Source organism: Botryllus schlosseri, chromosome 10, assembly GCF_051294905.1.
Source record: "Botryllus schlosseri isolate E-star chromosome 10, Bs_hap1, whole genome shotgun sequence".
Lineage (NCBI taxonomy): Eukaryota > Metazoa > Chordata > Ascidiacea > Stolidobranchia > Styelidae > Botryllus > Botryllus schlosseri.
The window spans coordinates 22355444-22381108 of NC_137245.1; the positions used below are offsets into that span (position 1 = coordinate 22355444).

The following is a 25665-nucleotide window of genomic DNA, read 5'->3' on the forward strand; positions in this document are numbered from 1 at the left end:
CAAAACACCACAAGACTGCGATACAATGAAAAGATATGAAGGTGCCGAAACGACTTCAGACACCCACCTGGGCCTCGGCCTAGGCCATGTAAAGAGGTCTCCTACCTTAGTCTTGACAGTTCTCCCATATGTGTCAAGGGTAAACACGATACAGTATAAATATTATTTACATTATTTATGAGATCGTTACTGCAGTGGGATGGCAAGAACGTTTAGCAAACTGGCATTGAGCATTCACTCACAAACGTTGTGTTGAACGTTAAATTACATGCTGTCATGCTATAAGTTGTTGACATGTCTATATTGACTATAATGAATGCGATAACTGACATGTAATAGTACTTTGTATCTAATTTGATTTCAATCTATTGATCTAACTTTCACCACTGCTACTTTTCATTGTATTGAGCATACAAATAAATCTTCTTTGTCGAAAATATTCAGAAAAAAATGTGATGTCAATCTTTAGGGAGTTGAATTGCAACTAATAATGCAGTGAAGTGTGTTCTATGCCTTGCCAATATTTTCTTTCTCTTTAATACATTCTATACTCATGCAGTGTTGTAATATTATCAGCATGTACAATCTGCATACTGTCTAGTTAGTGTTAAATCGCTCTGAGCTCCGAATGTAAAAATCTGGGAGCATACTTTTGGTTAATTCTCAAAGCTGTCGATGAACTTTATTTTGATATGTTCCGCAATGAAATTTAGGCTACCGTTTTATATATTATAATTTAATTAACCACATCATTGAAATACCGTGATTTGAATTACAGCAAACAGCAATGTGGCAGAGTGGAGAGTGTGGATGAAAAATCAATATCTATCATTTCATGGGCTCTGCTGTTCGTGGTCTTGCCCGGCTGGATTCACTGCTTTCCAAAGTGGTTTAAAAAAGGTTTTAATAAGTTGATCTGCATCAAGTCTTCGTGTCAACCGTACATATTCTATCTGTTGTAGGTCGTGGAGCATAAAGTGTTCGGCGGATTTATTATATTGAGCATCATTGCAAACACTGTGTTTCTTGCCATTGATCACCATAACATCAGTCCAGACCTTGAGAATGCATTGAACATTGGCAATTATGTAAGTATTTGAAATTGGCCTCAAAAGGAGAGTTGGTAGTAGAAGAAGTAATTTAATACATTTAAATTGAACTACAAGTAGACGCAGTGATTTGCAACACATTCCAAAACTACATCAGAAAGAAGATAAAATGTCAGAAAAGTTCTGGCTTCACTTATAGAGCAATTTTAGTGAATATAGTCCACTACGACGTTACAAGGTATATTTCGCCCTGTCAATATGATAACTTCACTCATAAAAGTGTGATAAACCCAAAACTATTTTCTACTTTTCAAAAGCCGCTGTGTAAAATATCAGTAGTTTTGTCACTTTGTGTGTCAAAATCCAAAACAGAAGAAGTCTGAAGTCAACGATCTGCATATAGGCGAAACCTATTTGAGTGTTCCAAAAAAAATAGAAATGTTTTGTTAATGACCACCTCTGCTGAAGAGAGTATTGTTAAGCATGCTCAGTTTTCTTCAACACGTCAGGTTTTCACTGGAATTTTTGCCTTGGAAGCTGTTCTTAAAATACTTGCCTTGGGATTCGTCGATTATTTCAAAGACAACTGGAATAAATTTGACTTCGTCATCGTTCTCATAAGTTTAGTGGAATTCCTTCTTCCGTCATCAAATGGATTTCTTTCTGTACTGAGGAGTCTGCGACTGGTAAGTGTATTGATCCTTACAAATGCAGTGTTCTTGGCGTATCTATCATCTCTAGGGCTTATCTTGTATGATCCTACCCTCGGAGATTAGCATTGTGAAAATGACCCAAGCCTAGACGCTTACTGTAATACCTTCACCATTGTGCTAAATTTGTTGAATGTTTTAAAATAATCTACCAAAAATTGTAGTAGGCTACCTAGTGCGCCGTAAATCTTGGATGTTCTGATTGTAAGTTATAGCTGGAATAAGGGTTATCAATATTGAGTTGAATAGTTGGGGGAAAGTTGAAAATTATTTGATTCATCATGTTTGAACTTTTATAGATTAGTACATTTTTAAGCTCTATTAAAACTAGAAGGTAGCAAGAAACGAACGTGAAACTACGGGAATTTCACATTGATCTGTGTATTTATACATTTTATTGATGGCTTGGTTGTTTGTACCTGATCAATAACACCTGGAAATAATTCAAGGAAATGAGCATTTGCATCTATTTCACTACTTGGTAAATATAATGATTAAATACTTTTCTAGATGAGAGTTTTTCGACTTGCAAAGATTTGGACTACAATGCGAAAACTGATGACTATCATTCTGAAGAGTTTGGCTGCTGTTGTTTATCTTACTATCGTTCTTTTTATGGTGCTCTTTATATTTGCTGTTGTTGGTGAGTGAGCTGTTTTGCATTTGGTTGTACTATGTAATGAGAGGATTCGTTTTGTACAGGCAAACAGTTATTCGGCCCTGCCTATGCCGGCAGTGGAGATATGTTTGATGGTCTTCCACCGCGATGGAATTTTATAAACTTTTACCAAGCGTTTCTACTTGCGTGGAGAGTTATGTGTGGTGAATGGATTGAGCCGTTACATGACTGCATGTATATCGCAGAACCTGCAACGTGCATACCGTACTTTTTGCTTCTGACATTTCTAGGAAATTTTCTGGTAAGCGGAAATGACGTTTTGTCAATTATAATAACTAAATTCCTTCTATCACCAAAAATCATAGTTCCACAATTGGAATATTTCTGGGCCTGTATCGTGACTTGTGATAATGGCTACACAATATCATAAGATATGTGGTTATCAATATCGTATCAGAAAGTTGTCTAAAGACACTGTACATTTTAGGATTGCGTATATTGTTAATATGCGAATGGTGACCATGATCAATCAACAATTGTGATATTAAAAGTTACTGTCTGATCATTTCTACCGCATCTATTATTAGAGTCGATGTATAAAATTGCAAGCCAGTAAACCCTGTAATTTTGTTGCGCATGCTGGTGTTTTGACTATCAATTATTTATCCATAGCTATTTTAGTAAAATAATTAGATATGCCATAGTTTTGGCATCGGTCTATTCTTAGCACACTCAAACTCATACATACTCGTTACTTGTGTAAATAGCAAATGCGGGATGCTGGATACATCAAATATGTTAAGCTGGAGCTTTTAATAAGCCATTGTATAAAACCTAGAATGTTCCATTGAGCTAGTGAAGTATCATTTGCTAGTTACTGCTACCTTCTCAAAAATAATATTGTATTAATGAACTATTGGCATGGAATACTGATATTTGGGCTAGCTACTATTATTATTATTATACAGATCTCATAAATCTGTATATTCCCCCCATTTTGTACCAATCAAATCACATACCATGTGTTATTGTAGGCACAGGTGTCCTTGTATATTTCATAATTTTATAACCAAGATCACCAAGCTTGATTGCTTTCTAGCCATTGGCATTCATATCAAGCATCTGTGATTCATTATGTTACATCGTTGTTTCTTTTTTATATGATCTTTGAAATCGTAATTCTTTCGTGTATACCGGGCAAACCAATCGAATATGTACTTATAAATTTATTTTTTGTTTGCCCTTTCGCTTAAAAATGAACATTCTTGTCAAACGATGCCTTATTTTTTTATTTTTAATTGAAAGGTTCTGAATTTATTTACTGCCATCCTGCTTGAAGCATTCGGTGTTGACAGCTTCCAAGATGAGGAAAAGAAGAAGAAAATGACGGTTTGGAATAATGAAATTACCTTCTTCCCAACAGTATACAATACAAACATTCAAAAATACCATTGCACTTTCCCAAATATTTCTGTTTTGAATGTCCATATATGCCCCTGCCTTCACATATACTGATTATCCACCTGTTTATCAATTCTATCTTACTGAAGAAACAAAAGACTACAAAAAACGACGATTTTTAAGGATATTTAATGAAATCAATTTACTACAGTAGCAAAAGAATGGATTTGAAATCATCCCGTAAATGAGTACATACATGTTAATCATGGTAAAGGCATATGATGTGACCATTAATAAATTTTGATAATGCAGGCTAGTGTACTAATTCTGTATTATTACAAAGGAAAGCGTGATAGTACATATCACCGCCTCAGTTACTCCTGTAGATGACTCTGCATTAGGGCTATTCAAAAATAACTTTTTTCCAAATTTTACTGGCTACTTGATATAATTGTTAGGTTAATTAAACTGCAGACATTGTGTAGATCAGGGGTGTCTAACTCAAATTGTGTCTCGGGCCGGATTCAAACCGCTCGCGGGCTGCATCAGTCAACTGATTCCAAAATAATCAATTGAATACTTTATTATCAAATATATATATATATATATAAATATAAAACAGTATATTAAATAGTACCACGGATCATATGGGCTTTATTCTAGCAAGTAGAAACACTGCAATACCTTTATTCACAAACAATGGAATTGGCAAAAATACGTTGATTGGTCGGTTGAATACCGATATGAGCCGTTGAAACAGTAGCGCAAACGACGATATAAGTTGGCACTTATCTATGATCGCTTTGCTTTAGTCGTAATCTGGCGTTCCCTCTGTGTATGAGGAGTAACCAATACTAAGAGATTTAGGCGCTTCTTCGATATACGCCCCAGATTGAAACAGGGCTCCCCATGACAACCGGAAATGGTTCCCATGAACACGATAAAATTTTATAAACGTCAAAATAAATTGTTTTTTGCCTTTGAGAGACAGATATTAGGGTTTAGGGAATGGATATATTAGGGTTGGACGTGGGTTGGGGTAAAAGTTGGGGTTAGGGTATCCCAAGATTACCGTTGAGGGAAGGGGATATTAGGGTTGGGGGAGAGGGGATATTAGGGTAGGGGAAGGGGGATTTAGGGTTGGGGAGAGGGGGATATATCCTAACCTCAACTTTGACTCTAACCCTAACCCACATATAGCCCTAAAATCCGTCTCTCCAAAGGCAAAAAAACAAACAATTCATTTTGGCGTTTATAAAACTGTATCGTGTTCATGGGAAACACTTGCTGGTGTCATGTGAAACACTGTTTCGATCTGGGGCGTATATCGAAGAAGCGCCGAGATTTAACTGTAGTCCAGTGACCTTGTGAGTTGTAAGTGACACCGCAGTGCGACCACAGATATTTGAATTATATATCTTGTATGACTAATATATTATATAAGTAAACCGCATATAACGGTTCCGCATTAGCGTTTTCGCTTCTGTGAATAACTTTGTTTTGGTCCATTTTTTCATAAAACTCCGAAATTAGTGTGTACTTTTTCCCTTTCGCAATTAAGTGTCATAATGTCACCGACTTGTTCCTAGGGGTGATTAGGGTGAAACCACAACCCCACAGTCGGGTGGTTATAATGTAGGGTTACCATACGTCCTTTTTTAAAAGGATTTGTCCTCTCTTGACTTTTTTGAAAGTGTCCTCCGAGAACGCCTAAATGTCCACTTTTTTGGGAATTGGCTCTCTTTTTTGAAAATTTCAGTTGGACTGAGATATAGGAAATCAGCACTTAAGTAACGGTCCAGCGAGCTTTTTGGGGCTTGAGCCAGAAAAATGACCTTTTTTTAGCCAACCAACCTTGAAGTCGGGAAAATTTACCATTTTTCCAGATTTTACTCCAGAATTGTAAGTCTGAGGATTTTGGAGAAGTGTCCTCTTTTCAGATTTCCAAGATATCGTAACCCTATTATAATGTAACGTATAGACATGCTCGAGATGTGCTGTCTTGAGGGATTATTTATTGCAAGTATTTTGTACAAAATTCTCAGCATCTCTTGCAAGTGTGCTTGATGATATAAGCATGTTTCAACTTACTCAAAATTGCTTTACGGGCCTGATGAAATCCTCTGGTGGGCCAGATGCGGCCCGCGGGCCATATGTTTAACATCCCTGGTGTAGATTATATCAAGACATCGCATAAGTGGTCCTGACATCATAATGTTCATCATTTAGGCTGCTCAACTATTCAAGAGGTTTTACAACAAGAAAAAGAGAAAAAAGAATGTTGCTGAAGACGCTGAAAACCAAGAAAGCACGCATGACATTTTCGGCCAGGATAAGCAAGCAGGTAAAATGCATTTTCGGTAATTAAATACCCAACATCAGGTATTGTTTCGGGATAGTGAGATCTTTTCTCTCTCTATGTCAAGGTTATGTTGTAGGCAGAAGGTTGTTGTAATTGGTTCAATTTCAGTGTTTCTTTCCGCAATGATTTGCAAATCTTAGTATTTTATAGTTTTTTTTATCATGCATTGTGTCAACATTATCAGTGTCACTGAATTGAAATACATACAAAGATAAATCCGAGACCTATCGCTACGAATTTATGAGCTGGCATCTATCAAATCTCTTTGTGCTTATAACTAGCTGAGATATGCGTCAACAACGGATATTGCGAAGGAAAATTAGCACAAAGATGGCCAATCAAAAGTACCATGCCCAACAACATGGTCACCTCAAACATATAGATTACATTTACATCTCTACCCCATTTAAATGAAGCCATTAATCTGCCATATAGTAAAGTAAGTTGAAGTCTAATGTTGTTCATGTTGCAGATGTCGGTCTTATTGCCATCGATACTTCTATCATGGAATACCGACATGATTTTGCAAATGTGCATTGGTGAAAATAACAAATTTTATGGGATCAGTGCTTTTGCTAAATTATGGGGACATTTAATAGCTATATCGATGGGCTGTTTCCTGACTTGTAATCGCTTCCCTTTAACAATCTATTTGGTGCGACCTACTCTGTGTAGGAATTATTATCAATTTCTAGACGATGAACAAGGGAGATCTGACAAGGCCGTCTACCTGAAACCGGAAGTTCCACTAGCACGAGGCCGGTCCACATCTCTCGCAAATGTCTTCCATTTGACGCAAGCAAGCGGAAAGAAAAGAAATCCGAATTTATACGACGAACCAACATTACAAGTGAATCAAAATCACAATATAGAATCGGAAGATGGCAATAAAGTTGGTACTCGGCTCCGGAAAAGGGGCACACTTACTAAGCAACCAAGAATAAGGTAAAGTGGTCTCTTGCTATGCACTGCACACTTAGCGCTTTATACTTGGGTATTGAAGACAGTAAGTTATACCCCAACATGCAGTATGATAACAAGTTTTGTTGGTCAAAGATATTGCATATTCATTTGTGATTTGAGATATCAGGGGAAAGATAGAACTCTGCGCTATGTCGGAATTTGCAATTTTCATCGATATTCATATTTATTCACCCACGATACATGGACATTTCACATCACTCTGATACCATTTCAAGGTTGCACTCGCTGATAAGAATAGTTTTCATTAATCGATTTAAGTATTCATTTACAGCCAGGTGTTGTTTTTGCCAAATTTTATGCAGAGGAATAGGACGTGGGACGAAGTTTGTTTTACCCTTGATGTTTCTGCGGCATATAGACAGACTCATGATGATATACATGCACACGATTTGTGCATATGCATGCCATGAGTGCATGATGTGCATATGCCGCTAGATAAGGAAGGTGCAGGCTTTCTAAGTCTTGCATCATCATCATCAGTGGTTTATTAGCAATTTTTATCAGTTCAATACACCACAACAATTCGATACAATGAAAAGATAGGAAGGTGTCGAATCGACTTGGAGTAGTCTATGGAATCAGGCTCCCACCTTGGCCTAGGCCAGGGGTCTCAAACACGAGGCATTGTACGGCTCGCAACAGCATTTTGAAATTTCAAGTCTTCGACAATACATTCAAGTGCCATATATCTTTTTTAGATTTTTAAGAACTTAAAAACTATGTCCTGTGGAATATTTTCTTGGCCAATTTATGCAACTGGAAAATATTCTTCTCGCTATGCGCGATTTTCTGTCAATGCTGGTCTTTCTGATTTTAATATAGGTACCATCAGAGATTGTGCTAAACAATTCTATTACTTTGGCACAATAATGATTACATTTAAGTTTTTATTGATATGTTCCAATAATAATCGAAGGCAAATCTATCGCTGATTTAATTTGACTTCGACAATGACAGTAACAATAGCCTACTTTTCACGACTATCAAAAACCCGGATTTGGCTACACCGCTCAAATGCTCTGATCTCTTCAGTAAATTTTAAAATATTCTTCATAAAAGGTCCACTAGCTTCAATATTAGAACTCGATGTCATGATGTGTCCTCTCACATGATGTCTCTATAACACATTATTTTACCAAATTATATGCCTGGCACAAAAACAATTTTATTCCTGTATTTGAAAATGTGTTAAACATGAATAGTACAATAGTAAATTACATTTTCATGATGTTTGTGGAATGCCTGTCTGCAAAGTTCCGTCAAATGTAAGGCCGACTTGGAAATCATACATTGAATATCCTATTGATGCTGCGGCCCCTGGTGTCGTCAAAACTAGGAAATTGGCCCGCAAGCACATTTGAGTTTGAGACGTCTGGCCTAGGCGATGTAAAGAGGAGGCATGCACATGCACACTGAATGAAAAGTAGAAGATAGTGTAGAAAAAAGCAAGGGAAAAAAAACGGGGTGGCATGTCATGGAAGGCGAGATCGATAGGTCAGGTCGTGGTCCGGTAATCTTGAGGATGGACTAGTATTTATTTAGTAGCAATTGCTTGTATTTCGATTTGAATGTGGACATGCTCGTCGACTGTCGGATGGCCGGCGGGATACTGTTCCACACGTCAGGTCCGGCATATTTGATAGAGCGATGATCTTTTCGGTCAATCATATGATGTTTGGATGACGTGGATGCGTGTGTGTTGTACTTCTGTGCTTTTGATTGCGAGGTAAAGAAGTCATTGAAATATTCGGGGCAATGACCGCAGTGGAACTGATACATAAACTTGGCGATTTCTAGTTTCTTCTATGTTATCTTCTATGTTTAGAACACCGAATCTCTTCAGCAGCGACTTGTTGGATGGAAAACCAGGCCATTTGGGTTTGGTCAGTTGTCTAAAAACATTAGTCAACTTTCTTGCTCAGCTCCCAAAATACAGTTTTTCTTTCACATTATCAGTTTGTTGACTAAAAAATGTCAACTTTCCGGCTCAGCTCCCGAAATAGCCGCCGGAGCGTTACTTCGGTGCTGATTTCCTGCATCTCAATCAAATTTTGACCTATATTTAACCAAAAGTCTCAAAAAAGAGGACAAAATCTCAAAAAAGAGGACAAAAGGGCGTCCTCCGAGGACACTTTCAAAAAATGTCAAAAAAGAGGACAAATCCTCTTAAAAGAGGACGTATGGTAACCCTTGCATAGCATAAAACAAATAATCATAATAACATTAAAAAATTTGGGGTGGAACAAGTGGAGTTAGTAATAGGAGATGAGGTGCGTGAATAATTCTTTTTTAAATGAGTGATGTGGAAGGTCTCGTATAGACGTACGTATAGAATTCTAAATAACAGGACTGTCATAGTCGATTGATTTCTTTGTGAGGTTACTGGTGGGAGGGCGTATATGGATGTTAAATACAAGATTGTTGACATTCCATAGCAACCCAAAGCCCCCCTCTATTTCATATTGATTAGTAAACTCCAACATTAAGAAAGGCTTTGTGGCCCATCTGAAATAGCATCGCAACGCACTGGTTGAGAAGCACTGATCGAAATAACCCATTGACTGGACGCGGGGGCATTTTCGTGCCCAAACCAGCAAAATCAAGTGTATCAATTTGCAATGGAAAATATTCTAGTTCATACCATGTGATGAATGCGACGATATGAAGAAAAAAATTGGGAAAATTTTAATTTTCTACCTCTTCGTTTAGTGAAGACGAGGAACTGACCATTGAGCCAGTATCAACAAATTCAGCGGAAGAGGAGAATGAATCTGGAAAACCTTCACATAATCCTGAATCCACTGCAAAAGTGAAATTCTCGGTGCCGAATAATTCCAAAGTTCACCCAGAGCGGCTCGACACGCTGGAGGAAGACTTGGAAGACATTGAGAATCCGTCGTTATGCCCAAAATGCTGTTTCTTTCCGGCCGAAAACAATAGTTCCGAGTCAACTTCTGTTATGGAAAAAGGCCAACAGGTCGCAAAACAGGAGGTGGATGTGGAATCTCAGGAGATTGATGAGAACACGAACGAAGAATCGCAAAACGACGAAGAAGACAAGGAAATGGATGAGAAAATTCCTCCACGGTGCTTCCCAAACTGGTATTCACTCTTACCACATTATTGTATCGTTCAATTCACATCACCTCTCTTGTCAGGTGTAAATGCTCCTGTGCAAAATCCTGCTGCGGATTTCCAGCTTGGACTAGATGCCGTATAGCGGTTTATAAAGTCGTCAAGCATCGCATTTTTGAGTGGTTCATTCTGCTTGTCATACTTGCCAGCACTGTGACATTGGTGAGTTTTGTTGTTGTTTTATTGCCTTTCATGGGACACCTAAAATACGGATATGCAACTTTTTTGCTAGCACCGAGCTCTAAATGATTTTGGGTGGTTTTGAGGACCCCTCACCGCAAAATTTGGTATGCTGGTGACTATGGCGATTTTTTTATCTAAAAAGGGAAGATTTTGACCTCAAAAATCAATTCTGACATCTTTTGACCTCAAAAAACTTAATTTTGACAAAATTTTGACGTCATGTATATAAATCAGGTGTTTTCCCTCATAATGTTAGAATTGTACTACTTATCTTCATTTCTGGTTGGAACTGTCTGTCCTTACGAAGCAGTTTTGCCTGAAAAAACTTTGTTGACTTGAAAACTGACAGATTTTCCCATGCAAAAACTTTATTTTAACGAAATCTGGACCTATGAAGAATTCCAGTAGTTACATCATGCATTATGGTAGAAATAATTGAAATTTGCTGTTGTACAACGAAAGATTCTTTTCTACATTCTCGGGTAGAAAGTGTCTGTCCGAGTAGCTTGCCAAGAATAGAGAAAGAGCGTTAAACAGCTGCAGTTGGTGGCTGGCAACACTGAAGTTGTTCATACACTGCTGGTGACACACCGTGTTGCTTCATTATGGCAATGTTGTCTACAACTCAATTTTTCATCATGTGCTTCTTGACATAGGAATCAATTCCCAGTCTTACTTCAGTTAGGATATTTCGGTAGGTTGAGCATAACACCATTTCAACCTGTTTGTTTCATTTAACAGTTTATGATTCACAGTGAGTAGATCATTGGCCGTCTACAACGATAGGCCTATAGAGTAGGCTACAAGCTGTAAAATGTCAAATGATAAGTTCACTGACAGCGCAAACATCTACGATACCAACGAAATGCAGGTTGCGAGAAAGGTCATCACTTTAACCCAGTCCTAATCATGGCCTGATTACGAGTTGGATTGTGATAGTGTTTGTATCGACCTTGTGGTGTTGTGATCTCAGCACTAAATATAAGAAAGAGATAGGGACTGATAGTATAAGTGGGGACAATGTAGCTTTGTAGTTGTAGTTGAAACTAGTTCGCAGACCCGAAGGACCCGGAAGCTATTCAAGATTTTAAGCTTAATCCAACAGAAATACATAACAAACAAACAGCCACACTAAGTATATAGCAAAAAAAAATCGCAAACACAGTATTTGCTATCAGGTAAGAATGATTGATACGACCTGCGAGGTCAATTAGTCTGTTCACTGTCTCTGCATAATAGCAATTTCAGTAGCTTTCTAGCTTATAGCAGCAAACAGAAAATGGGAAGCGAAGTCTTGGTTAAGTATGGTAACAGTCTTACTTTGAAGGGGTAATCAAGTAGATCTTTTTCTAAATCTATCACACGGCAAGTCGACGAATATATTTGTTCACACGTGCCAGTGATTTGAAGTTGGACTAGTCAGTCACTCAGACAATGTATCGATTGAAATTACAAATGACCTTTTATTCTTCCACCTACGCAATGTGTGCCGGTATAAATAGATCCAACTTTATCAATGGAAAGTCCTACAGAGTTGCAGCAATCGTGACATTACATAATGAGATAACGACACATGACTTGGCAAGACCTATGATTGATCCTAGGGGCGAACGACATTGCGCTGGTATGAAGCATAATATCGATTATAAGGTGTCAGTTGAAAGCTGTGGTCACATAATAAAGCTAAGTGAGTTTCATTAAAATCATGTGGAAACAACTATATTTTCTAAGAACTGGTACTATACACAGGAAAAACAAACATTCAAGTAATAAATTCTAAATTCATGATGTGCCAGTTCCTTGAAACCGTAAGGCAGACCTTATATAAATCATATCAAGTATGCACTGTAAGTACTTGACTACCCCACAGAAGTATGTTGCTATTGAACACCTCAGCTAATAACAGCCCAAAATCACTTTCAACTCTGAAACTCCCAATGAAGACATCCGTGAGATCAATTCTCAGATTGTATTCATTGCAGTCCATATCCATATTGACTTTCAAGACACCTTTGATTTGAGTGAGAAGGTGACTTTCTTATGTGGCAGGCATTCGAAGATATTAACTTGAAAAATGAACCAGAACGGGAAAGGATATTGATCATTCTGGAATACATATTCACCTGCATCTTCACTGCTGAAATGGTATTGAAATGGATTGGAATCGGCTGGAGAAGATATTTCACGAATTGGTGGTGTGCCGTTGATTTTATAATAGTGGTGGTAAGTACAATGATTTTACATTTTACATCACAAGAATTGAGATTGATAAACATAGGACTTTGTACTATTATTCTACATAGTGTAGGAATAGGGATTTGGATTGATTATATTTCACATTATTTAAAATTTTACTTATCTTCTCATACAAAACACTGTATCGCGTACATATTCATCAAATTCTATGAAATTCATGTATCACTTATTGACTTTATGATTTGGAACAATTAACTACTCTGGTTCCGGTTGACATAAAGAACGTCACGACCCCATCAGTACCAGTCAATACTGATCACTTTAGGGCAACTTTTGGCAACTTTTTTTACAGCTTCCGACAGCTTCCTAGATACTCAGAAACTATGTAATATGATGTTTTAAGCTGTTTGGAGGGATTTTTTATGCAACTTTCTTCAATTTTTCTCTATTTTTCATACCAATTTTTAATGCAACTTTGATCAAATATTGCGTAAAAATGTAAAAGATTGATTTAAAAACATGCTACAAACTATTCCCAGAATGGTTCTATTCTCATTTATTTGCATAACAAAGAGCTATATGATGTGTTAGCTGCATCTCACTGTTATCCATAACACAATGTTCTGCAAGAAAGAAGCTCAACTACCCCTGCCAAGCATGACCGTGTCCTAACAATATGGAAATAGATTGCTGTATAATTCTGTAGTTTAAATTTGAGATAGTTTCCCATTTCGACACCGCCCAAAATTAAATTTCCACTGGGTCACCTTATTCAGACGAGAGTCAGTATTTCTGCAACGCCTTGGGTCAAGTTTGCAGACTTAGGGGGTTTTGGGTGTGTTATTTGACTTGTTTTAGGAGGAGGGGGTTATCGCTATGCTGTTTGGCTTTCGGGGGAAAAATTATTCCCACATTGCGTAATTTTCTTGCTGTGTACCGGCCAAAAATGTAAATTTTGGCGGTCTCGCCGGAATTTTTGGCGTTCTTGCCAAAATGTCTGTGAAATGGCAAAGTAACAAATTTGACAGCTCTGCAGGAACTAAGTTATGCAACGGAACCCTTCGAGTATCTCACACACTACTATTCCATCAAAATTATAAATGCAACTTTTTATTGCAACATTTGTCAAAATTAAGTTCAAATTTCTCGCGAGCAAAAACTTGCCCTACTGATCATGCTTTGTTTGGTACAACATCTCACGTTTTTTACCTCATTGGTTGACGGTATACAATATACATGATAATGAGAGAGACCTAGTGATACATTCATATGGTCAAAGGCCATTAATTCTGCCGTCGGCAAACATCTGTTAGATAATCCGATTTGTGCGAATAATCATCGAGACGACAGATTTCGCGTCGTTGGGAGGGGTCGGGCCCTTCACACTTCCATTTGTGGGCCTTGGAGTCGACTTCATTCGAAATACACCAACCCAAACTCTGTCAAAAAAAGAAGCTCGTGTACCACCTGAAAATAGTACATTTATCGCTCTCTCATTCGAAATTTTATGCTGTTGACGTCATATTTTGTGATACGATTGTTGATATACAATGCTCTTTCTCTACTAGTTGTAGACGATTACCCATCACGAGTGTCATCCGACAATATTCGGGTTTATTTCAATATGAATAGACTATTAAATCATATGGTTATGCCCGCAACATCTTATGAACATATGTCACGTGATAGAACAGTGTTGTTCCACATGCAGGGTTTGGTTTTATTTTGCATAAGATGGAACACACTAGGAGGCCTGGGGGCATCTACATCAGTACTGATATACTCCAAAAACAAATCGTTAGAACTGTGAATGAAACAATTATAAAATCGAAAAGAAACGCTTCAAATTAAATGCCCCAAGCTGGTGCGATAACGTGATTTTTGTATTGTCTTGCTCTAAGCTCATTGCTCACAGGCATTTGTGTCATATACCTACTACAAGCACCATGTAATAGATATATGAAACAACCACTTTACAGATATCATGGATCGGTATTGGAGCTACCGCAGTGGGTTCGGTTGAATCCTTAAAATCTCTCCGGACATTGAGAGCTTTGCGTCCTCTGCGGGCAGTTTCTCGCTGGCAAGGGATGAAAGTAAGATTTTCTTCAGCTATGTCTCGCATGCTGATTGAATTTTCCGTCCGATACAATGTAGTGATAAGTCAGACCATTTCCCAATGTATTTTCCAATGAAATTAGTACCGTGAAAATGTATTTTGAATTGACTTTATGAAATTGAAGTAAGAGAGAGAGAGAGAGAGAGAGACAGTTTTTATTGAGTAAAAATTACATTCCAAAATAAAATACAGGTTACAGCGATACGATCCTTAGGGATCATCAGTAATTGTAGTTTTGGCTTGCTCTCTTGTTTCATTTGAATATTAGTTCAAAAGTTTACAGTTTACAAAATTGTGATTTGAAATCATGAGAAATCAAGTTGAAAAGAAGCATGCACATTGCTAATGCACACACTCACTGAGAACAAAAATCACATAAAACGATTAACATAGATAGCCTACAGAATATCCAGATATGAAGGTTTTACCTAAACATCCATAAACCAGAGCGATTGATGACTTGAAGCTGATTCAACCTGTTTGACACGAATATTGTGTGACATAAAATTGCAAACTGCAAATAGCTGTGCATGCATATTTTCTGTGCCACCACCACTGCCGTGTGTTATGTATTTTGGTTTGATGAAAATAAAGACTCTCTCTCTCATACTTAGTCCAACTGCTGTTTGTACGTGTAAAGGACTAGATTGACCTACATACTGCGGTACCAACATAGGGATAGCGTCTTTTAAAATTACAAATCTGACATTCTTTCAGGTTGTGGTCAATGCCCTGATGCTTTGCATACCGTCTATCGCAAATGTTCTTTGCGTATGCTTGTTCCTGTGGTTTGTCTTCAGCATCATCGGTGTTCAGCTCTTCAAGGGGCAGTTCTACAGGTGTGTGTTCCTTTCGTATTTCTTTGTCTCATTCTCAAACCATGACTGCATACTTACAGATGCGTGAACGGTGCGGGAGAAATCTTTAATGCCTCGGCAGTGCGGACCAGAGCCGATTGTATGCAAATTCAGAATTCATCCTGGATTACGCCAAAGATAAATTTTGATAATGTCGTGAATGGAATGATTGCCTTATTTCAAGTGGTGCGTATATTAGATGTTTGTTGCATTTCCGCAGTACGGAACTGAGGCAATATACCGTATACTCCCAGATGCAATAATGGTTACAAAAATATGAATTATTATCCATCATCTATGGTACTGTAAATCCTTCCCGACTTCCTAAAATCCAAGTTGCCAGTCATATTGCAATCAAAATACACAATGCCTCAATATTGCTATATATGCATATCATGTATAATACTAAATTTATTAGTTGAACTAGAGCAGTGGTTCTCAAACTGTGGGGCGCGAAGCTGCGGTCAACTAAAAACATGTTCCTTCAATTTACCTTCAATTCGGTGTTCTTGTGCTATATCTAGTCCAAATTTCATATTTGATAATTCTCTCATCTTTACTCATAACCTTCCATGCCATCAAAGTACCCGTGGGATTGCTAGCATTCTGGTTGCATTTTGTGATATGACGATAAGGGGGCGTGTCTAAAAAAGTACCTACACATACCTACACAATGTCTCGGCGTTGCTACAACTGGTCAATATTGAGTTGGAATATTCTGTCGTTTCATGGGACAACAATGAAGTCTAAACTATAGCCAGCAATCACAAAATCCTTGTTTTCAAGTAAATCCAAAGTTTTCTTGTAAAGAATTATGGCTGTTATGGAGGGACCCTATCCCTATAAGTTAGGGTTACCATATGTCCTCTTTTAATAAGAGGATTTGTCCTCCTTCTTTACTTTTTTGAAAGTGACCCCGGAGAACGCCCAAATTTTTTAAATTTAAAAAAAAATTTGGTTAAATGTAGGTAAAAATACAACTGAGATATAGGAAATCAGTACTGAGGTAACGATCCGGTGGGTCTTTCGGGAGTTGAGCCAGAAAGACGACTTATTTTTAGTCAACCAACGAAACTTGGTATTTCGGGAGTCGAGTCGGAATGATGACCCTTTCTTTTAATTCAACCAACTACAAACTCGGAATAAATTTACTAATTTTCCTGGATTTTACTCCCGTATTGTAAGTCTGAATATTTTGAAAAAGTGTCCTCTTTTCAAATTCCCGAAATATGGTTACCCTACTATAAGTTCAATACCAATACCAATAAATTCTGCGAAAGATATATTGATCCAGTATAAATTTGAGATTTCGAATGATTAAATTGAAACGACGCACTTGTCAGGCAACATTCGAAGGCTGGATGGAAGTTATGGCAGATGCAAACGACGCTACCGGGATAGATATGCAACCGATAAGGGGAGCCAACCCCTACTCCTACATATTCTTCCTCATATTCGTGCTCATAGGCTCGTTCTTCATTCTCAATCTCATCGTCGGTGTGATCATCGAGAGTTTTCAAAAGTTGAAAAAAGAGGTACGGCAATGGTGCACATGAATGTATGTATTGCCATTGTATGTATCATTGCTGTTTTTGTCCTTTTCGAAAAGAACGAATCGAAATCTGCCATCGAAGCCTTTCTCACCGATACTCAGAAAAGTTTTTATAAAACCATGCGCACAATGCTAAACAGAAAGCCGAAGAAAACCATTCCTCCACCTCAGGTTTGTAGATTTGGACATTTGCTGCCATCGCTGATTAGTGAGTGTTGTGAGTGGTACTAGTTCAAAGTATATTGAGAGGTGATAATTAACGAGGTACTTCTATTTTTCTGAGTACGCAAGGAGGTTTTGTTGCCTACTCGCACCACTTACTCAAGTGGTTATGTTTTTAGACTACATCCACTGATACAGTAGAAAAATAATGAAACTCACGCGGTACACTTATGCCGATAAAAGATTCTTTAAAAAGACCGATGTGGTCAGGAAGAACAAAGGATGTTGCACTGTAGCAGTGTTGGGATGACTCGAGTCATGACTTGACTCGAGTCGAACTCGAGTCAACTTTTTCGTATGACTTGACTTGACTCGAGTCACTTTGCAAAAATGACTTGACTTGACTTGACTCGGCGCTTCAGAATTGCGGATTGACTCGTGACTCGGAGCAAAATTTACGAGTCAATTTCAAGTCATCAGTAAGTATACGGTGTTGACCAAATCCCTGTATCATGTGTATTGTGCATACTCGGATTATTAGCGATAAGCCGGTGACACTTGTGAGAGCATCCAGTCATTCACTAATTGTACGTTTCACTGGTCCTCCATTGTTACATCACAAATATATTGGCCGCAAACGAAATGATCACAGCCTATGTTGCCGTAGTAGTAAGTAGATTAATAGCAACGTATCTCTGTTTCTTAGACGGCTCAGTGCCTACATTGCGCAGTGCTCACCTTTACCAACCATCTTGTATGATATAAATACAATGAATATAGTTCATGCATTTATATTCTCACGGATGTAGAGCTGGGTAGTGTATTGTACCATATCAATCTGTTTGAACTTCTCGACGCTTCGTATTCGAATCTCTATTTTGGCGGGTAATAACATTAATAACAGACTGTAGCATGTTACTATACAGTTACTCACGTATTTTATTAGTAGTTCTACGTGTGCGTGTGCGATACAATGCAATTTCGCATGTATATTCAACTTTATATTCGTTATTTGATTCAAGATGAATGGCTAATTAATTTGTCTTTCACACAGCTCGCAAAATGTTATGACTTTGAATCATCACTCCTACTTCGAAAATTCAATTTGACTTGAATTTTGACTTGACTCGTGACTTGACTTGACTTGACTCGACTTGACTCGAGTCACCTCCAAAAATCGAGTGACTTGACTTGACTCGAGTCACCTTCGAAAATCGATTGACTTGACTTGACTCGAGTCAAAATCTGCAGTGACTCGAGATGACTCGTGACTCGAAGGTAGTGACTTGATCCCAACACTGCATTGTAGACATACATACCCTCATTATGTCATTAATTACAAGCAGTGTCTCTTGTTTAAAACTTTTAATTTCTGTCAATCTACAATAATGATGTTCACATAGCCATCAGGATAGAAATGTTAACACTATTTTGATCATTTAATAGTACTTGAAAGCAGGCAGCTAAAAGTCATCCAATTTCTTTTGTAGAAACAGTTTTCACAGTTGTGCATTTTCATGAATCAATTAATTAGCTGTTCTTCTGCTGGCTTGATTTACTACAATGTCATAGTTGGTTTTCATTGTCACACGTGCTTATGTATCAGCTGTTGAAGAAGTTGAAGCGCCTTCTATCGTATGTGCTAGCCTTCAGGCCTTTTTCATATTATTTATATGGTTCTATTCCAAAAATCCTTAAATATTTGTGGCACACTAGAGAATCTGTGATGTAATGTGATTGATTGTCAATATCCGAGTTATTTAATTCTGGGTGTACAATTTAGTTCCTGCCCATCTTAACTTGGTGGTAATATTTACTTTTACAGCGACTGATTATTATCTATTTTCAGAACGCGTTCCAAAGAAAAATCTTCAACATGGTAACACACAGCCGGTTTGAGGTAGCCGTGTTCTCTGTAATTGTACTCAACATGGTAACGCTCGCGATGGAGCATTATCAAATGTCGGATACTTGGAAATTGGTGTTGAGATATGTGGATCTGGTCTTCACGGTCGTGTTCATCATGGAGGCCATTACGAAGATATTGGGGATGAGATTCTATTACTTCAGGGATGCTTTCAACGTCTTTGACTTGACAGTGGTGCTGTTATCCATCATTGGTAAGAGCAAAGAGTTCTGTTCATATGTGGTCAGTAGTAGCCAACACAGCTACTCAAGTAGTAGCTACAAATAGAAGTAGCAATTTGCAAGGCACATAACAGGGTTGTAACCAAGCTGCAAAGCTCCGAGTCACAAGTCGATCTCAGTTTTATAGTTTTGACTCAAGTCAAGTCGAGTCATTTTCAATTCAACACCGAGTCAAGTTCGAGTAGAGGTTCAAGTCTGAGTCATTGTGTTGACTGCTCAGTTTTCAAGTCTTGTTAAACCCACTTTTATAACTCTGTTTGGTGATATCGAATGGTTCGCATTTATAACATACTCATTTTCCTAACTTTTAACTGTTTCTGGTCGCATTTTCAAGTACCAGTACCAATAGACGAAATACCAACAGGGTGGTTACTTTACTGTTCTTCAAAATTACAATGAAATGTTGGTCTTGGCCGTCTGAATCTCGAGTCATATGACTTGGTTCGAGTCATGCGCAATGACTCGAGTCCGAGTTGAGTCAATACACAGATTGACTCGAGTCGAGTCATTTCCGCATTTTGAGAAAATGACTCGAGGCAAGTCGAGTCATTACAACCCTGGCACATAATGTTGTAGTATAACATGAGAGGTCTATAAAGTAGTCAATGAAATAGTTTTAAAAAGTAGATTTAATTGAGGTGAGGTGATAAATGAAAAGTATACCCAGAAACTATCTTTATCTGTTTGAATCAATCTGTTTAAAGTGAGAAAATTGAGTATATCATGAATCCGAGGCCTTCGATAAAGTGAGTTGAACCAGACGTGAACTAGATAATGAACAGAAAACACTATGACTTGGACTCGAGTCTTAACACTATAACTCGGACTCGAACTGTCGCCTCCTGACTCGGTATTGACTCGGTGGTGATTTGAAAATGATTCGACTTGTGACTCGGAACTTTGCGACTTGGTTACAATTAGGGTTGCATTTAAAACAAATAACGGTTGTTTAAAGATATAAAATTGTGTTTTTTAAGTTGCATCATTATGCCATAATTTTGTAGATACTTTCCATAAACGTGTTCTGTGAGCCTACGGACGATTACCACTAGATATAGCCGAAGTATACGATATGGGATGGTTGGAAACCTCGAAATATAGGTCATTGGTACGGAATGAATGTTCTGATGATGATGATCGCCGACCGTAAGAATGCTGCAACAGGATTTAGTCGTGGTTGAAGATATGTTTGGTCCGTATATGACAGGGGCTGGAAGCCTATTTCGTGAAAGGAGCTCTATTTACCCTACATTTTCAATTGTCAACGTCTATCCGCTATGTGACGTCACCATTGAATATTCGTGACGTCATGGCATTAAAAAAACGTGTTTTAAACCTGTTTGTTTTAAATTCAACCCTGGTTCCAATCCTGTTTGGCATACCTCGAAAATCACCAAGAAATTACTACTCTTGCTCGATTGTCGGCAAGTACTATTTTGACCAGCTCTTTTTATATGTTGAGACAAATAACACCCAAGTGATGTTGCGATGCCGTGTATATTCTTTCGCAGGGTTCATCCTCGAAGAACTGTTGACATTTTTGGTATCCCCGACGCTGTTGCGAGTGGTGAGAGTGTTTCGTGTTTTCCGCGTGCTGCGAGTAATACGCGCGGCGAGAGGTATCAGACGCTTGATTTTGACTTTGATGATATCGCTACCGGCGCTGTTCAACATCGCCGTACTGCTTGGTGTATTCATGGTGATATTCGCCATCTTAGGTAATGAGTTTTTGTCGTTGTTGAAATAGTTTCATCTTAGCTTCATCGACTTGTGTACTTCTGTGGCAGGAATGTCGTTCTTTATGGAGGTGAAATTAGACGGTGCTCTCAACGATCTCGTGAATTTCCAAACGTTCGGAAACTCCATGATGCTCCTATTCCGACTCATGACATCTGCCGGCTGGAATGACGTCCTCGAGCCGTTAATGAACGAGACCGATTGCGACGCCGACGACTGTGGAAATCAGATTATTGCGATCATTTATTTCTTATGTTATATATTCTTTGTCTTCCTAGGTGAGTTTTGAAAATTTTTCACATTTTCACTAAGGGTGTCAGTAACGAAGTACTTCTGCTTTTTCGGAGTACTCAAGTAGGATTTTCCTACTTCACTTCTAGACTTCTACCAAACATTCTTTAGGCAAAACTATTCTGCACTTTGAGATTTCGAAAGTATTCGAGATCGAATCTACTTTTTGGAAGTGCTTACCTGAGTCATTTTCAAATCTTCACTTTAAACTTACACTTGAAGTGGTTTTGACGTGTCTTGGAAATCGCTTGTTCTACTTTTCATTCAGTAGAAATTTACGGCGTTACTTCTACTTATACTTAAATATCAACGATGACTGCTGTTGAAACGTATTCAGTTAACGTAATACAGGGGCTACTTTCACGTGGTTCTTTTGTCAATTTCACTTCATAAAAATAACGCAAACTCATCACAAAACCACTTTCTACTTTTCCATATCCAGAGTAGTGTAAAAAGTAGTTTTGTATAACAAACTGTTCACTAGGGTTGTTCAAAACGAACTTTTTTGGGATTCCCGTGTTTCACTCATTTCATTGACACAACCTATACTTGAGTACTGACCACCTCGGCATATTAATGGTTGTACCATCGTGATATAGAGTGTCTAAAAGTGTTTTAGTAATAACTTGTGCACTCGTCTCAATTGGTGCTGAAAACGTCTTACCAAATCTCTTCATCTTTGATCGTCATTTCAATTACAGTGTGTAGCCCTAACGGTACTTACTTCGGATAACTCGGACGCGGTGCCGCGACAACTCCCCTTAAGACCTTGCCGTGCGATACATTAACGTATGCACATTACGCAGTAATCGTGAACATGTACATCGCCATCATTCTGGAGAACTTCGACGAGATGTTCGAGCAAGAAGAGTCTGGCGTCAGCGAAGACGACTTCGAGTTCTTTTACGTCGTGTGGGGGAGATACGATCCAAAAGCGTCGCAGTTTGTCTCGATAGCGGAACTCTCGAATCTACTCCACAGTCTACACCCGCCTTTTCAATTAGCGAAACCGAACGAGGTAAAGTACGATCGACACAATTGTTCTTGCCTCATTTGCAAAGAGACTAGACACCCTTCGATCAGCGGTGAATTCGGCACTTGGCGGCTCCATAATCCTAATCCTAACACCTAACTAACTCTAACCTAGGCCACACCTTACCCAACCCACTAACCCAGTGTTTCCCAAACTTTTTCGAGCCACCGCACCCTCACCACTCTTAAGTCATAAGACGAAAGTTGTTCTGTATTTATTACATCTAATAATGGCACGGATGAAGCTGATCCTGCTGATGTATTATTATCATCATGCTCGTCATATTGGGTGTGGGTTTTGACAAGAACAATCTCATTCTAAAATTTCCAGTGTCCACGTCCAGTACTGTCAAGTCGGTTTCTGCTGTGGGCCTGAAATTTTGTCGCGGCACTGACAACGCGTTCTAGCAAATATGAGTGGGGAAGGGCAACGACGAAAAAGTCAACCGATTCCAATGATAGTATTTCTATCAGATTCAATTATGAACCCAGAACGAATAATTGGAGAAATAGAACTTTGGGTTGAACTCAAAATTGTTCTACACTACAATGTAACCAGCTCCTCAATCATTTCATGCTCGGCAACTTTACAGAATCGATTGATTATCCAGTGAGGAATTTCTATTTGGAATATATCCTGGAACCAAATCACCATGTCCTGTGCAATAATCTGAAATGATTGAATTATGTTTCACCATCAAAATCGGGTATTCTGCAAGCTCATGCAAGCTTTCGGTGAAATTTCGGTGAAATATCACTTATCACCGAATCTGGACAGTGCCATTTTTACATTATCAGGTTTCATCATTACTTAGAACAGATATATTCTACTTATAAAGTTGGAAAATGTGTCAGTCAAGTAAAGGCGATATCGTTTCTCGTTGAAGGCCACGGTCGCTGTGGAAAATCCGCGATTAATTTGAAACAGAGAATAAAATCACGCAAGACAGTCTTTCGTAAAATGCCATCACAGCTTGTAGTGAGGAATAACTGCTCAAATACTTCGTAGCTCGCACATCACACGAGGAACCACGCTTTTCAGAAATGCAGCCGACTGTGAAATTAGCAGTGTTGGGATCAAGTCACTACCTTCGAGTCACGAGTCATTTCGAGTCATTGCACATTTTGACTCAAGTCAAGTCAAGTCAATCGATTTTCGAAGGTGACTCGAGTCAAGTCGAGTCAAGTCAAGTCAAGTCACGAGTCAAGTCACAATTTAAGTCAAGTTTTTCTTTTCGAAGTATGAGGCATGATTACGTCATTGCATTTTGCTAGCTGTCTGAAATACAGATTGAGTGGTCATTGATTTTGAACCGATGAACGAATATAGAGTTAAATATACACGCAAGAAGGCGCTGTATTGCTCACATTTACGTAGATCTGTAACTGTAACTGGACGTAACAATTGCATAGCAGTTTATAGTTACCTGAGACTAGTGAAACGCATTGATAAGATGCAATAGCATGCAACTGATTTACAAATTGATATGATACAATTCGAGCCTGCGCCTATGGCTGAGGACTACATAAACTATATCCGAATTCAATATCGATAATGCAAAAGGTTTGGGTAACAGAAATACACATTTTGCTATTAAATTACTTTACTATAGCCTACTATTTTACGACAATGTCAGCTGTAAGGTTCGATCACTTCGTTTGCAGTCACTTTATTTGTTAGAGAACAATAGCGGCTCAGTAAACGCACGATTATTGAATGATTAGTCGCTCTCACGGGTTGCACCAGTGTTTCGCGAACAATCCGAACATGCAAGATACGGTGATTTTTACCGACACCGATTACATGATGACTTGAAATTGACTCGTGAATTTTGCTCCGAGTCACGAGTCAATCCACATTTTTGATACGGCGAGTCAAGTCAAGTCAAGTCATTTTAGCAAAGTGACTCGAGTCAAGTCAAGTCAGACGAAAATAGTGACTCGAGTCTGACTCGAGTCAAGTCATGACTCGAGTCATCCCAACACTGGAAATTACTCCATTGATGGGCGGATCTACATTGTGAAGTAACAATGCACTTTTCCGGTACTGCTGAATAAATAGGCGAACAACCCTAAATTGCTTTGAATGAATGAATCGATGCTGCATTTTGAGTACGAATTTAGCTGCTTTATTTTTTCAATCGTTTCAACACCACGCAGCAGTTGCCTTCTAAACCTAAACAACCCCCATTTGCTTTCATCGCCCCCCTACCGCTCGATTTTATATCCAGTGCCCCCCAATCGCCCATTTCACGGCCAGCGCCCCATTCGCGCTCGAGAACGCCCCCAGGGGGCGCTGGTGCCCACTTTGGGAACCACTGCACTAACTGAGTATATACATTATTCCAAGTGCCGAATTCACCTAGTACCTGATATCACAATTCATGCTCAAATTCAACGAAGCATTCTATTTCAAATTTCTTACTACAACATTGATGCATTCATAATAGTGTTACATTTCTAATGTCAAATTATGTACCGAATGTTATAATCCACACTTGCATTCAGTGAAACGTTCATTTTCGAATTTCTAATACAACTTTGGTGCACAGAATTCATCATAATAATAATAGTTGCTGCATTTCTAATGCCAAATTATATGCCGAATATCAAAATTCACGCTCATTATTCAACGAAGCATTCATTTTCATACTTATCAATACGATATTGATGCATAGCTTTCATACTAATTATAGCTATTACAACTGCAACGCCACATTCACTGGCAACCCAATCTTCAGATCAAAATCGCCGCTCTCAACTTGCCGATCGTGCACGGCGACAAAGTCCACTGCCTGGACGTGCTGCTCGCTCTGGTGCGGCGGATTATCGGCGACGTGGAAATACCGGAAAGGATGCGAGCGGAGGCCGAGGCGAGGCTGCTGAAGTCGTTTCCGAACAGGCAGACTTTGAAATTCGAATCGACGACGCTGTCGCTGCGGCAAAGGGCGAAGGCGGCGAAAGTGATACAGGTAACACCAGACGTGGTCGGCAGCGAAATGCTTTTACTGGTTTTGGGATTACTCTAATACAGTGGTTCCCAACCGGTGGGAATTCGATGGTTTCTGGTGGGGGATAGACCCATTTGTTAAACACTATATACAGGACAGTCTACATATTTACGGAGA

The 25665-nt window shown here is 38.6% G+C and overlaps 1 protein-coding gene across 2 annotated transcripts in view; it reads left to right on the forward strand.

The window, feature by feature from the left end:
- The window catches only part of LOC145448514 (sodium channel protein 1 brain-like), a 53284-nt gene that overhangs the window by 24678 nt on the left and 2941 nt on the right, over positions 1 to 25665 (forward strand). For both annotated transcript variants that reach the window (XM_080326915.1, XM_080326914.1), the window contains exons 12-32: positions 779 to 900; positions 963 to 1088; positions 1559 to 1735; positions 2270 to 2402; positions 2462 to 2679; positions 3684 to 3767; positions 6009 to 6123; positions 6837 to 7086; positions 9835 to 10227; positions 10284 to 10422; positions 12493 to 12666; positions 14619 to 14735; positions 15476 to 15597; positions 15657 to 15801; positions 16959 to 17150; positions 17225 to 17338; positions 19179 to 19449; positions 20989 to 21195; positions 21265 to 21492; positions 22312 to 22523; positions 25279 to 25509. In XM_080326915.1, coding sequence (XP_080183041.1) covers positions 779 to 900; positions 963 to 1088; positions 1559 to 1735; positions 2270 to 2402; positions 2462 to 2679; positions 3684 to 3767; positions 6009 to 6123; positions 6837 to 7086; positions 9835 to 10227; positions 10284 to 10422; positions 12493 to 12666; positions 14619 to 14735; positions 15476 to 15597; positions 15657 to 15801; positions 16959 to 17150; positions 17225 to 17338; positions 19179 to 19449; positions 20989 to 21195; positions 21265 to 21492; positions 22312 to 22523; positions 25279 to 25509 — 3770 coding nt within the window. The remainder of the gene's footprint in view (positions 1 to 778; positions 901 to 962; positions 1089 to 1558; positions 1736 to 2269; positions 2403 to 2461; positions 2680 to 3683; positions 3768 to 6008; positions 6124 to 6836; positions 7087 to 9834; positions 10228 to 10283; positions 10423 to 12492; positions 12667 to 14618; positions 14736 to 15475; positions 15598 to 15656; positions 15802 to 16958; positions 17151 to 17224; positions 17339 to 19178; positions 19450 to 20988; positions 21196 to 21264; positions 21493 to 22311; positions 22524 to 25278; positions 25510 to 25665) is intronic.